Source organism: Anneissia japonica, unplaced genomic scaffold (genome assembly GCF_011630105.1).
Source record: "Anneissia japonica isolate Jap-2015-1 unplaced genomic scaffold, ASM1163010v1 scaffold287930_len349246_cov199, whole genome shotgun sequence".
Classification (NCBI taxonomy): Eukaryota; Metazoa; Echinodermata; class Crinoidea; order Comatulida; family Comatulidae; genus Anneissia; species Anneissia japonica.
The window spans coordinates 261544-277253 of record NW_022717415.1 but is presented as its reverse complement, the minus strand read 5'-3'; the positions used below and the strand labels follow the sequence as shown (position 1 = coordinate 277253).

The following is a 15710-nucleotide window of genomic DNA, read 5'->3' as shown; positions in this document are numbered from 1 at the left end:
TACATGCACTTTTAATAAGGCCTCTGTCACATCATGCTGGGTTGGAATTTCATTTATGTGTTGGATTGTCATGGAAACATATGATGTCATTTTTAAAGCAAATTTTACCCAAATTTTTAATTCAAAGCACCTTGGCTAATCATGTTCTTGTCTCCAATTGTTAATTTGTCCTTGTGTTTATCAATTTGTTGTGTATCGTTAGTGTGATAACAGCTATTGTACAGTCAATATTGTTCAGTATTTTGTTTAATTGGTTATGCTACTCAGTATGGTACTTGGTATCTGAAACAATTAGTCCATCAAATGACTTTCTAAAATTCATTTAGAATAGATACTACGGTGTTCACGGATATGCTTAACATTGCAGTAAGAAGCAAACTCTGATACAGGCCACCATTGATTCCATACAGTTAAACTTGCCTAAGTCGACTGCCTAAGTCGAATAATTTATTGATCTTATGTTGCATGCCAAATTGCTGTATTTTCCATTAATTAACAATCTGTAAGTCAAATTTTATGTAAGTCGAACAATATTTCAATGATATTTTGGATTCGACTTAGGCCAAGTTCAAATGTATTTCAAACTTTATTCATTCATGTTTGAGAATTCACTTCATCAAGCAATTTATTATTTAAATTAATTGTCTAAATTAGATGATATAATAGCTAAAATTGGAAAATGTCTTTTGAATCAATAAAAAATAGGCACATATTAGAGTCAAATTCACTGTATTTTTTACTGGAAAAGGGGGGGGGGGGGGGGAAGGTAGAAAATTGTTGGATACACCGCTTTCTCCCCAAATTTTAAATATTCAAAAATCTGTATCTCAACCTTTCTAGTATTTCGCCAAAACACCACCTTGTTGTTTCTTACAAAAATCAGTTGTACAACAAATATCAAACTTTTTTTTTATAAATCCAAATCGAAATGTTCTCGCCTGTGGCTGTTTTTTTTTTATCAAATTTATCTTGCGAGGCAATTACAGGTGTGAAGAAGTAAAATATGTTAATGAGATATGTAGGAGACATCGTATAATTCTGATATCAAGCCATTCTCATAACTCTTTATGACTGTATGGAATAATGCATAATGCTACTGTACTTCCATCACTGTAGATATGATTGTGATGTAATCGTATTATCTAATATTTTACAGTAATATACAGTAATATTCTATAGAATCAGCTTTATTGCCGTTGCATACATAAATGTAATTTGTATGCTGATGCTGATTGCTACATGTATAGTTATTATTACTGTGCTGTATTTTAATATCAAGATGAATAAACTATATTAAAATCAATACAAAAAAAAACATTTTTATGCATATTTTATGCATTACCTGCATACTATGGCACATAATGATATTTTGAATTCACAGTTATTTTTTTTTTCAATCAATCAGACAAAACGATACAAATAAAATTATATTGTAATTTTCAATATTGTGAAATTGAAGTTGAACATGTATAGATTAAATTGAATCAATCAATATCACATATAAACATATTAAGAAAGGAAAGTTATCCTACAACAAGCATTGCTTTTGTTGAGAAACTTTAGTAAGTATAAACATTAAACTAAACATTATAAAACTAAAGAAAAAGTAGAAAAATGATGATTGAGTTGAGTTAATGTTCTAAGTGTGTCTACATTTTTATGGGCGTTAACATTATGTCATCGCATATTAAATAGAAGATCTGTGAAGTAATAATTTCATGTATTTTATCTATTTGTCTCATGCTATGCTAGACTAGTTGATTCAACTATGTATCACATAATAAAACCATATAAAAAGAGAAAAATAATGAATTATTTGAGTTAATGTTAAAAACGTGTCTACATTTTTATGGGCGTTTATATTATGTTGTCACATTAATTTAAGATCTGTGAAGTAATGATTTCATGAACTGTATCTATTTTTCTCATGCTATGCTGCTAGACTATTTCCTTCTACTTCATATCACATAATATGAAAACTTATAAAAAAGGGAGAAAAATTATGAATTAGTTGATTAAATGTAAAAAACGTGTCTAAATTGCTACAGGATAAGAGTTTACACTATTATTTATATCATTGCATATTATAATTTAAATTCTGTGAAGTAATAATTTCATGTATTGTATCTACTGTAGTTGTCTCATGCTATGCATTGCTACAGTAGACTATTTCCTTCTACTTCGTATCACATAATAGAACTATTAAAGAAAAAAAAAGAAAATGATGAATTAGTTGAGTTAATGTTAAAAACGTGTCTACATTTTTATGGGTAATTACATTATGTTGTTGCATATTATAAGATCTGTGAAGTAATGATTTCATTTGTATCTATTTGTCTCATGCTATGCTGGAGATTTGGCCAAATAAAATAAATTGTTTGTTTGCCCTTCTTTTTAAAAAAATGATAAATAGGGGTGGGTAGTAAAAATGTGGTTTTTTTTTATATTTATTATATTTATGTATTTTTTTTTAAATACTCATCAGATGGAATTCAAATAACCCACAGAGGCTTAGAATGGCAATATCTTACATCAACAACTTAAGATTAATTTGTAGGGCATCTGGCAAAAAGTAAAGATAAATTCACTCACATTTTTTTTTTAGTTTGTAAAGAAGAACCTTAAAAAAAAAAAACTCTTTTTTAAGTTTTTTTGTTTTTCCGCCCCAATTTTTTTTTCCAGTGAGTTGGTGGCGGGTGGAGGAGGGCAAACAAACAATTTTATTTTTCTTTGGCCTTATTTCCTTCTCCTTCATATCCCTGCTTTAATGAGTTAATAATGCAGACATCACTGCTAGGCTTCCTAAAGTAAATGCCTTAAATTTGAATAATGTATATTTTATACACAGACAGATCTATGTATTGACATATGCATCCTTCCCTACTGTTGTTAGTTGATATTTAATACTGACTTCACGGTAGTAGGTACGTAGGAATGCACCATGTCATTTTGTGGTGTATATTTTATGCTGACAACTCTACTCTACATGTATTCTCTACCACATCGTGTCTTACTATGAGTTGAATATATTTTATACTAGAAGAACCCAAATCATTTCATGTGGAGTACATTTATAGGTAATCAGAGGTGGTTCCAAATATAGTAGAATCCCTATTAGGACACCTTCAAGACAAAAAATGTTGTTCCCATAATTAGGGGTGTCCTTTGAATAGGGGTTGGCCGTAGTATTAAAGGATATCTCTTGTTTTTGTGGTTGAAAAAGTGTTGCCCCCTCCACCCTTAATTGGGATGTCCCTTAAAAGAGGAATGTTCCCTTTATAGGGACATCCCCTAAATAGGGGTGTCCCCTTAATAATGATGTCCCCTTAAGAGGAATGTTCTCTTAATAGGGATGTCCCCTTAATAGGTGTGTCCCCTTAACAATGATGTCCCCTTAAGAGGAATGTTCCCTTAATAGGGATGTCCCCTTAAGAGGAATGGTCCCTTAATAGGGATGTCCATTTAATAGGGGTGCTTCCTTAAGATGAATGTCCCCTTAATAGGGATATCTCTTAATAAGGATGTCCCCTTAAATAGGATTTCCCAAAAGTAGGGATTTTATTGTATTTGCTGACATTGCTTCTAACAAGTTAGACAGACGAGTTGTTTAAACCAAGGGCCATTGGTCATTTTTCCCAGAACAAAATACCTGATTTATAATTCTATTATGTTTTTCATATTTCCAGATCTGACAATGAGATTGGAGTTTGCATAAAACGAGACTAAATTATGACGCAAGTTAAAGACCTTTACGACTTCCTAGTCGAGTCAGAACTTGACCACTACTACAATGACTTCACCGGCAAAATGCGCGTCACCAGTCCACAGCAGCTCAAGTTTGTTGAGGACGATGACCTTATTGATATCGGGATGTCCAAGCCGGAGATAAGGAGACTCAAGAAATGCTATCACAAGGAGTTTCCCAAAGGAACATTTGGAAAGATTAAGAAGGTAACAAATTTTGTTATATAGTAAATAATGTACTATGGTCATAGTGCCACTGTACATTGCATTCTGCTGTGGATAATGGCAGTATACAAATCTTTGTTGATTGATTGATTGTTTGAAGTCTTATTTAGATATTGAAATAGGATGTCATTTGAAATGATTTTATTTTTTTATTTTTATAACATCGAACAGCTACAATAAAGCCAATTATAGGATGTCTTCAACATAAAAAATACTATACAAGTGAATAATTATAACATTATTAAATTTGAAATTTTTTAAATTTTAAAAAGATATTGCATAGATAAACATTACAAAAAAGAACGGAGAGAACACAATATCCATTATATAAAAACATAAATATTTTTATTGAAACATAAATAAAATTTTATATAAATATGTAATTTATATAATTTGTCACTGTTTAAAGTTGGCGCTATTAAGATATCTTATCCCAGCATAATGTAACTACTTGATACTCTACATGACAAGACCAACCTGGGTCAAGATTTATAAATAATAATTAAAATAATAATTATAAAATATTATCTTGACAAAGAGAGAAGATTATACTACATTTTGCATTAAAAAAAAAGAAAAGAAAAAAAAAATTACCCTTAAAAGGTATTTATTTTATTCATTTATTCCAGACTTCAAATTTATCTTATTCTTTCAACTAAGCATAGTTGGTCGTTGACTGCGCGGAAGCTCACTTGCCCTTTGTTCAGACATTATTTGTCTTCTGTGATACTGTTATCATGAGTTAATTCTGGGGTAAAGAAGGGTTAATCTATGTCAAAGAGAGAATACAATGCCTACTGTGTATTTAGAATAAATACTGAAAAAAAATTGTTGGTGATTAATGTACAGTATTTGGCTCTAACACCTGAAATTATAACAGAAAATGAAATGAAGACAATGTAGATCCTTGTTCAAAGATATTTTGCACCTAATAAATTACATACAGTTAGCCTGCTGTTTCTATGCTCTGATTTAGGTTTTATAAATTCAATATCAAGAATTTCCAACAAAATATGTGTGTCATCCTCAGACAGAATAGGCCTATAATATTCACTATCAATGAGACAATGTGATCACAATTGTCATTGTCAAGACAAAGGAGTTGTCTCATTCTAAAACAACAACTGCAGTAGCATAGACTAAGATCGTATAGTACAGTAGGCCTAAATTGGTTTTCATTTGTGTAATGTTTTGTGTGTTCTTTGGCCTACCATAGAAGTCTATAATACCGCTACAGTACTTCAGCTCAAGTGATATACTGTTAGCTGGTTAATAAGAATTAAAATTATGGTAGTCATTAAGACTTTTTTGCTAGCAATGAAAGTTTTTTTGTATTCGTTATATACATAAATGAAAAGGTAACTACTGTAAATTTTCGTTTTCAACTCAAGGAGTTTTACTCGCTGGAATTTTCGATTAAAACTTCTTTGCTATTTTTGTCGTAGTATAGATAACCTTAAGACTTTTCAAGTACCTTCAACTTGATGTGTAACATGCAAGAAGGGACATAAGTGGAGTTAGTGTAATTGGCTTGTAAGTGGCTACTTTGGCCTCTGAGTGACAAATTTGACCTCAAATTTGTCAACTCAAAAGCATTTACCTGAAATGAGATCTACTTCTTCATGTTTGATCATCACTGTTTTTACCACAAGAAAAAGAAAGCAAGCAATCAAATGGACCCTTTGGCTAAGCCCTAACATATACCATGGAGGTATGAAAATACCTCCATGCATATACTGTATATAAGGTACTACAAAATGACAGCCTAGACTTGCATATTGTACACACCTTGTGAGGACAACCTGTAGCATGTATTCCTAGCCTAGTGTTCTGATTGGTCAATTGTTTGACACTCTGGAAAGGTCTACACTTTTTTTTTTTATAAAATAAGAACACCTTTTATAAGAACACTGAGGCTAAAATTGCTTATAAATTAAGAACAAAATAAGAACAAATTGAGGCTGAGGTAAAATGTCAAATTAGGTTTTAATTTTTTTTAAATAGAAAAACCAAAAAGTCCTATCTGTACCTTGTTAGGTGCAACTTTGTAATATCCTCTGTAATACAGTACAGTAATATACTGTACTGCTGTATAATAAATTTCTATGTTTGAAAAGTGGGAAAATAAGAAAAAATAATAATATTGTGAGCCTGAAATCAGCAAAAAAAAAGCATTGAGCCTGGGCAAAATTTTACTGGTTCTTAAAAAAAAAATGTGTATTTCTGAACAGACAAGAGCCTGTACAAGACCAGTAGCTTTTACTCTTTTTTGTTCCTTATTGGAACTTCTTTAATTTACTCATAAACAAGAGTGTTTGGCAAATCCTTATTTATTTTATATTATTTGAACAATATTTTATGTGGGTGACCCTTCCAGCAGAGCTTCTATTTTTATCTTTTCACAAGGACCGGAAGAATCACAACCCTTTTGTGACAGTACTCAGAATTCTACTATTAAATTACAATACCATTGTGTCACAAAGTACATTTAAATTGTATGTTCTACTGTACGCAACACACAAGCTTGCAATGTTTTCGATCTTCTTTCCATACCAAAGTTAGTTGTCACTGACAAATCTTTTTACTAATTTTATGAATGGAGTTTTTTTTTTAAATTGGTTTTTTGCTCTCAGTGACTTATAAGTGACAAACAAATTTTAAATTGAAATTGAATTTGAAAAGAGAATGAGGACGTTAACACCACAAAGTGTTAACACAATGTTACAACTGTGAAGAGTTTGTGGTAAATTAGACAAGTATATTTAAATCATTTAAATTTATGAGTATTTGGAAGTCTGTTGACAGCAGGTGATGAGGCCATCCTCCTAGATGAAGTCATTCTCACCTTTTGCGGAAAGGGAATAGTGTTGTCACCTTTGAAAGATGCACCCATCAGTCAATGAATCAACCATTCAACTTGTTAAAAGGTTTACACTATAACTAGTTGTATACTAAAGATGTTCATGTAATGTTTCCTATTCCGTATAGAATTTTCTAAATTAACTTAATTTAACTTTAAATTATTTAAAAACATAACATGTAAACATAATTTTACAGTAGAAAATCATAAAAAATGAAACCATTCTCTGAAAGTTTCAGTTATTCATTATAATTATCATTTTTATTATTATTATTATCATCATCATTAAAATTATCTTTACTACCATCATTAATTTGCTAACCGTCATTAATAACAATTAACATTACTATCATCATTTATCATCATCATCATTGCTATCCTTAACGCATAAATGATGTTATTGTCATTATCAACTTCATTATGTACCATCTTTGTCAACCTCATAATCATTGTTGTTATCATCATCAATATCATCATTCATCATCATGACCATCCATGAACCTCCTGTCATTTCAAATGGTCATTCTATTTTCTTGTCATGTAAGTGGTTGGTAGTATCAAATTGGGAGTTTGTGGTCAACTGGTCAGTCAACACAAACTGACCAGTGTACCAATTATCAACAAATATTGTTGTGCAGTAGGACACACATGCACATACATGCCAGTGACCTGTTGGTATTGGGGTCAACTATAAACTTTCTTCCTAATTACAGATTTTGACCAGGTAAAGCAAACATTTTTATAAGGCGAAAGTTAAAAAACAATAGTTTCTCATTCAATCTTTTCTTTGAACAAAGGAAAAGAAAAGTTTTTTAAATGGCCTTTTCAAATGAAGTCTCATTCTGTCAACAACAGTTTTAATAGAATCTAAATACACAGCCAAAACAGAGGAATGTTATACCAGCAAACTGGAAATAGGAAGTGGGATAGGATGAAAAATCTAATAATATTTTACTTGGCCTATTGTAATTTTAAAGAAACCAAAAAAAAAAAAGCCAGCAATACATATACAATATACAAGACCCCTCCAATTGACATGTTGACAAGGACGCGAAGCCCCGCCCACAAAGTCACTACATAGTCTTCTACATACAGATATATTGTGTATACAGTGTCAGTAAACTAAATTTATAGAATTACTTGGCAATTAACCTAAAGTTATTAAATTATTATTGATTAGGAATATTTGCAAGGTCATTATTGGACTATTAACAAAGGTAGTAATATTATATTAACAGATAGAGTGTGTTTAAAATTAATTTGACTTGATGTACTATATAATTTTGGTTTATTTTTATGTTCTGTTCAAATTGTGTATAGTAGGCCTACATATTAACATGATTGTAATTTAATAAGCTTTCTCACATTGATGCACTTAATTTTTTTCAAATTTTTCTATAAATATTTCATTCTTTATTGTATGTATTTTTGATAATCTTGAATTATACAACTCAAATTTTTTGTGTCTCTACCCAGACTTTTCTTGGTGATAAAATCTCAAAATATGAATTGTCTGCAGCAGAGAGGTAAAAAATATCTGGCACCCCTCGGACATACTACTCTATGTTCCACTATTAAATGAAATTGCTTGAACGGTTGGCCACTTTCTATGCTAAGCTCTGTTTGATATTGGAAGATACTGTCACTTTAAAAGGTTCCAAAGTTCTGATACAAATAACAGCAACCCAATCAAATTGCTTTAATGTTCACTTAAATATTATAAAAACTTGTATAATACCTTACTTGAGTGGAGTAATAATACAAGATGTAAAACATAGATAATGTACAGTAGACTTGTTTACCAACTATCTGAAATGTGGACGACAAGAACTTGTGATATATTATCAAGCAAACCTTTGACCTTCCCTACAGTATGTTACATTGTACCCATAATTTTTTAATAATGTTTTAAACTTTTCAAAATTTTAAAATGAATGAATTATGGTTAACATGCCCTCAAGTAGCCTCATGATAATTTTGGAAAGTTTTTGTTTTTCTAATTGATTCTGGAAATTTTCCAAGAATTGTTGAAAAACTTGGCTAGAATTAATCAAGATAGAAAACATGTTTTGTTTTATTTTAGATTTACTTGAATAAAATGTGTTGCTTATTAGTCTAGTTTGCACTTTTAATTGTTTATCAAATTACTTCAATAAGAAACTAGGTTACTGTATTTTAATGACCCCAATAACCCAGTATTTAATAACCTAATTACTCTAATTCAAACTATCAAAACTAATGTTACTTTTCTATATGTTCTATATGTACTATTCTGTATATTCTATATTTTGAACAATGAAAGATTTACACTAAAAACTTTATTATTTGAAGTAGATTTCCAATTTCATAATTGCAATTTTTTTTCTCAAATTTTCAAAAAAAAGGAATAATAAAATTATATAATCATCTCAATATATAAGTTCACTTTGTTGTAGAACCAATGGTAGTTTAACCTTTCTAATTTTGATTCAAACTTAACATTTTACAATTTTGGCTATACTAGGGATTTCTCTGACTCTTATTTTTTTTTAAAGAAATAAAAAAAAGCCCATACCTGAAGATGTTAATAGTGCTCAAATTGGCCTGCCTACAATGAAAGTAAGAGAATTGGAGTCTGACCAAAATCGTAAAAATCAAATGTTTAGGTGTTTTTGTTTAGCAAAAATATTACCCCACGGCTGACAGATGAGCCAAAATGTGTGATGTTTGAAATTTTAAATTTGAAAAGGCTTTAATGTTTATTAATTTCATTATATTGTTAATATTATTTCTTCCGCATCCAGATGCATTTTCACAGTAACCAGGGGTGGATTCAGAATTTTCCCCCTCCCCATGTCCCCTCCCATTGGATCTGCCCAGGTAACTCAATTTAAAAGATGAAACTAACATACAGGCTACGGTCACACTACAGCCTCAAGCCGGGCTTGACTCACCGCGATCGAGATTTTCGTAGTGTGACCGAGTCTGGATTGACTCGCGCCTGGCTTGAAATCGCTCTCAACCCAGACAGCTCAACCCAGGCAAGCTACCGAGATTGACCCTGGATTGACACTGGCGCAACGGGGATTGACATTTCTCCGTCGGAATATGACCAATCAGGAGAGCTAGCGACACATCACACAATGCATAAAAAAAAACCTGAGAGCTAGAAAAATAACAAAAGGACAAGAGGACAAGAAGTGCAAAAACGGCGTTTACAAGTTGGTAAGCGTAAGGTTAGCGAACTTGGGGTACGAAAAAAGAACGGCGTCACAGGTTCCGAACAACATAAAGGCACTGAGAGCCCAATATAAAACAATAAAAGACAGCTTAAGAAAAAGTGGGTCTGGATCTGATCAAAACCCAAGCAACCAGGTCAACCCACGTAATGTGACCGTCCAACACTTTCAAGCTTGGCGTGAAATCTCAATCGTGGTGAGTCAAGCCAGGCTAGAGGTTCTAGTGTGACCGTAGCCCCAGTATGCTTTGCTTATAAACTCTCTTTTATGAGGCTTTTGTGAGAGTTGTTTATAGCCATGAGAAAAAGTCCGGCTGTTGTACCTCAGACCCTGGGATTAAAAGGCAACCATCTGAGCCACTAAGCTTCACAACTCTACTCCAAATAGCTGTCTAAAAATTAATAGGTTTACGCTATGCTGTACAGAATATTAGTGTGATGTAAGAATGTGACTTCCATGTAATTAAACACTACATCAAAGCTTGGGCCGAGTGACAATTATTGTGCCAAAAGGTGTGATAAAATGAATTGAATTTTCATTCAGATGTTACCACTTTACCTGTAGCGACTTTTGAATGGATCATCTTTCCATTCGCCTTATACATGATCCGTGCCTTTGTACATAATCCGTATCGGCCATGGATTTCAACATTTTTGTAAGGTGTCTCATCTGTTCAAGTAGTAATTATAGTTGTTGTAGAAATTACTATCAAAAGTTGAAAGGTCATAGGAAGCTGTTGCTATGGAAACATTAGTGAAAATAAACTTTGTCTTATATTACTGTAGTAATTCTGTCTTGTTGGAACTGTTCAATTAGGGATTGTAAAATAAAAACAAATACAGGAAATAAAGTGGTTCTGAAAAGTGATTTTGGAAAATAACATTTTTAAAAAACTTTGTAAAAAAATCTAGACTTTACTTTGTTAATAAGGCCCTATAAAAAATATTAGTTTATGACTACAGTAATCTAGGCTGGAAAAGTGATAAAAGTGGGAGGCTTTTATTTTTATTATTATCATTTTGCTATAGCCACACTTGCGTTGTTTGCTAGTGCATTGATATTCAAAGTAAAATGTAAATGAGATAGTAATACCTACTAACAATAAAAATAAAGAAATATATATTTTTTTTTTTAATTTTTGTTTATTAAAAAAATATATATATATTGTGCATGCACGCAAGGGTGATAAACTAATAATTTTTTTTATTAGGCCTAACATGTTGGGAAATGCAACTATTAACAAATTCCGGGAATTGGTTTTTAAATGGAGAAGGTCACCTTTCACTTAAAATATAGAATAAACATATGACATCATATGTTATACCATGGAGGTATTATTGAGAAGGAGATCACTCGGCAACAAATTCACATTTTTTCGTTAGCAACAACTTGGCAACGACATGCATTTATACGCTTCCAGCAGAGCAGTTGTGCAATAAAGCGTTTGATTTTAACCCATTAAGTATCTTTATAATGAACAGTGTTTCCCTGATTAGATTTGTTCGGACTTTTGGTGTGTTATTATTTGTATATTTCAGGAACAGATTCCGTAAAATATTTATGTTAAAATTACTTCTGTGTTCATTATAATTTTGTCTAAAGATTGAGTAGTTCGACTATAAAGCTAAGTCAGCGTAAAACTGAAAAATACTCAGATTTTGGATTGATTTTTCGAATAGTTAACCCTCGTTAACCCTAAAATGACTTAGTTTATTATAATCCTCAATCATTTATTAATTAATATCTGTTAAAATTAGAATTAGCGAATTTTGGCCAATTTATGAAAATTGAAGTTGAAATATACTATACTTTTAAAGGTCATGTAAATCTTCCATTAAATTCGAAACTTTTTTTGGTGGGAAATATTAATATGTTTGATATTTTATGAGAGATAAATGTATCAGCCTCAAAATGGAAACGATTGTGCAGCCATAGTGATGCCATAGTGATTGACTGTATGTAGTGCACATCGAGAAAAAAAGGTGCTCTCCATTTCACCATGTTCCATTTTTTGGTAAACTATGCCTGCTGAAAATTTGATGGCGGGGAACACATGGGACTTCAAAGGCATCGTGCAAACATTCTTCACGCGCTGCGGCAGCTTTGATCTTGGTTCATTTGCATAGCACTGCGTGCACGTAGCTTTTTTGAGTAATCTTCTCATAATACCTCCATGGTTATACCTTGAGGCTTAAGATGAGAGGGGAGAAAAATAGGCATCCACAGTCATAGGTTCATTCAAACATTCAACATTTTTTTCTCTCCTAAAAAGTGATGGATTTTTATTTTATCTATTTCAACTAATCACAGTAGGCCTACTGTTTAATAAGTTTAATATTTTTTGCTACCAAAAATTCTTTTTGGTGATCATCTTCTTGTTCATCTCTCCCATGGGATGGATACCTGATGGTATTCCTAGTGGATCATGTGACATTCCGATCTTATTTGTCATTGGCACCGAATCCAAGAGAAGATTATCACAGCCTGTTGCTTGATGATTAATAATGTGATTAGGTCGGGTGACCTCTTTTTTTCCCCTGATGATGGTAATCCTGCAGATCATGTCATCCATAGAGGGGGTCGTTTAACCTCGAAGGAGATTATGTAAAAGGATCATCATGTGGTGTAAACATACTGCACCATCGTCAATCATCTACAGTATATCATAATAGAACGAAACTTTAATTTCACAGTTTGTTGGAGATGTTTGTAAAGATGGCATTCAAAGGAATTCAATAGCCGACATGACTGTGACTATTGGCGGGAGATTGTCATGACATCATCAGTATGGAGTTTTTGCAAGCTTACGAAGCCAATAATGATTACGGTTGTCATCACATTTTTAGAGAACCCTTCACCTACTGTACAGTAGAATATTTGTTACACTGTAGGCGATTCAAGCTTTTTGCATCAATTAAGAATCTTATTCAGCTCTTAGAGCATATTGTCAAGAAGGTTTTAGCCACGAATGACGATAATAATGATGATAATTTCGTATTCGTTATCGTTTTCATAAGGTTGCGAAATCACTCTATTAATGCCTCAACAACCCCATGAATGAACAAATTAAGAAATAAATAATATGACAAACAGATATTATTATTACAGATATTGTTATGAAGTCGTAATACGACTAACTAAATAAGGCAGTCAAATCTCATCCACCTGTAATGGTGCTACCATTTGCAAATGTCTAGATTCTTTTCTTTCTTGTTACTTTTTTGCTCATAAATTTGTTGAGTAGGTTAAGTTGGTTATTTTAAGCTCCTCTGTGAATTATAGACCAAGCCCTCACTGGGGGGTTGTAGGTGCTGATAAATTAATCTGTGAACCTGACTCCTCTGTTTTGCCAGTTTTCCTTAGTTTCAAGAATATTTTTATGGTGTACTAAATTGGGTAATGTTTTTTTTTTTTTTATAGCATTTCTTTAAAATTGATATGAGCGCTATAAAATTGTTGCGTGAAGGTTTCTTTTTCCCATTATTTTGCTTGGTTTAACTGAAAAGAAAACTTATTCAACTATAAATATCTTACTATAATATTCAGATATTCAGCAGATTTCTGCTTGATTCGGAATAGCTTTTCACAACGACATAAGCTTTTAAATGTATGTCCACATTTTTGCATCCCCATAGCTTAAAATACTTTAAAAAAAATTGATGATATAATCGTTGTAATATGGTAAAAACATTCTTTATAAATATGTCTAGTTGAAGAACCAGTCAGTTTTGCTCTAATATCAACTTTCTTTTCTAGAAAACCCAGATAAAAAAGAAACAACTTTAATTGTATTTGTTCAATTACTCTAGGCCCACCTAAAATAGATGGCATTCCAGTGTTTTAGCAGAGGATACTGTTAACTCATAGTACTTTACAATACTATCATTATTCTTGGCTAATTTCTTTAAATTAGGAGCTTAACCACAATTAATCGCTACCTGAATAAGATCCCTGTTAAGCTTAAAGTTAGTCGCCACAATGAGCAATGTTTCTTTCATCTTGGGTGACATTATTAGTGAGTCAGTATGTCTTTGTGGGATTATATTTGTTAGAAATAGAAGTCTTGAAGTTTTTTGGTAGGGGTTTGTTCATGTAGTTTTTCATTTAATAATTGCTATGATTTTTTTACATTAGATTTGTTTTGCTGGAGACATACTATAATTTTGTTGTTTGAAAAGCTTCAAAATATATTATTTACCAGGTATATGTCTAATTTGTTATGCAAAAAGCTTATAAATACAACATGTACCATATGTTTTGATTTTTCTTTGACTCCCACAATAATAAAGTACTTGTTATGAAATAGTTTTAGTATATCACAGAAGCTGGATTGTTGCCATCACAATACTTATCATTCCATTATTACCATAATTATGCAATTTTTAGTGCATCCAGGGTGGGTAAAAAGTAGGAGATTAACAGAAAATTATGCAGAAAAATTGTGGCAGACACAGCATTAAAAAAAAAAACATACTTTGTACATTTTAAGTGAAAACTTAAAATGTTAGTACTAAAGAAGTAGAAAGGGTTTCAAGGTTATGATTGAAAAAATTAATAAATCACCAGTAGGCAGAAAACAGATAATGATGATGATAAAAGGATAATTAATAGATATAGAATAGCTGCACTCAAAGACTTGAGTAAAGAGTGAAAACAAAAAGTTGTCAAACTTTTTTATGAGTTGGAAGACAACAGAATTCGCAAAAAGTTGTGTTTCCTTCTAGCTGTGAGTACCATGCTCTAGATCAGCACTATATTTGGATCCCATTTCTTGATCAGTGGCTGAGGGCCTAAAGAGTATAATAGAGGCGGACCTAGCATCCGGAAGAATGAATGAAAGAAAAAGCGGTAGTATCAAATGTTAAAATGATTAGTTGATTGATTTTATTATATATTTTGCCTAATAGTTGATTGATTGATGGATTGATTTGCTGACTGACTGAAATTTATTCCACCAGTTATTCTTGATATTGAATTGCTAATTATATCTTACTGTTTTTTTTACAGAGGTTTTCAAGAGATCCATCAAAAAATAGAATGTCAATACCAAAATCACCAACATACGAAAACAACCGAGTTGGAAAACACATAATCCCGGCACAATCCATCACCCAGCTACACCGTGAGCTAGGCAAGGGTGAGTTCGGCAAAGTCATGCAAGGCATCTGGACAGATGAGCAAGGGCAAAGGGTAGGTACTTCAGTCTCTGTTGATTCATAAAAATCAGGATCTCCGATAAACATTCCATTTATATAGGCCTATCCCTTCTGATTATAGATTCCATTCTCTTCTCATTTTAACCCCTGTCAAATTAGGAACACATGTTTATCTTATGTTTAATATTTTTTATGATGTGTTGAGGCTTTAATAAAAAGTGATTTTCTTTCAGTTATCTCAGCCCATCCCTAAAAATTGCATGACTAAAGGTTATTGTAGGCATATACAGTACTGACAGAGGTTCAGTTACACAGTTAGTCAAAACAAATATGTACTGTTCCATATACTCTGTCACTGTTTTATCGGTTCGCTCATTTTTTTCCATAGTAAAAAGCAAAGAGGGACTAAAGTACTGTACCTCCTTGTCTAAAGCTAACAACCTTTTGAAAAATTGAACCTCACTTAAGGTTGACTCCATTCTAAACAATCGGACCCTCATCTTTATA

General features: G+C 31.9%; 1 protein-coding gene across 1 annotated transcript in view; it reads left to right on the top strand.

Moving 5' to 3' along the window:
- LOC117110230 overlaps positions 1-15710 on the top strand; it is a gene marked incomplete in the record, with an annotated part of 58068 nt that overhangs the window by 12222 nt on the left and 30136 nt on the right. The window contains 2 exon segments of the mRNA XM_033252860.1: positions 3687-3951; positions 15055-15237. Coding sequence (XP_033108751.1) covers positions 3730-3951; positions 15055-15237 — 405 coding nt within the window.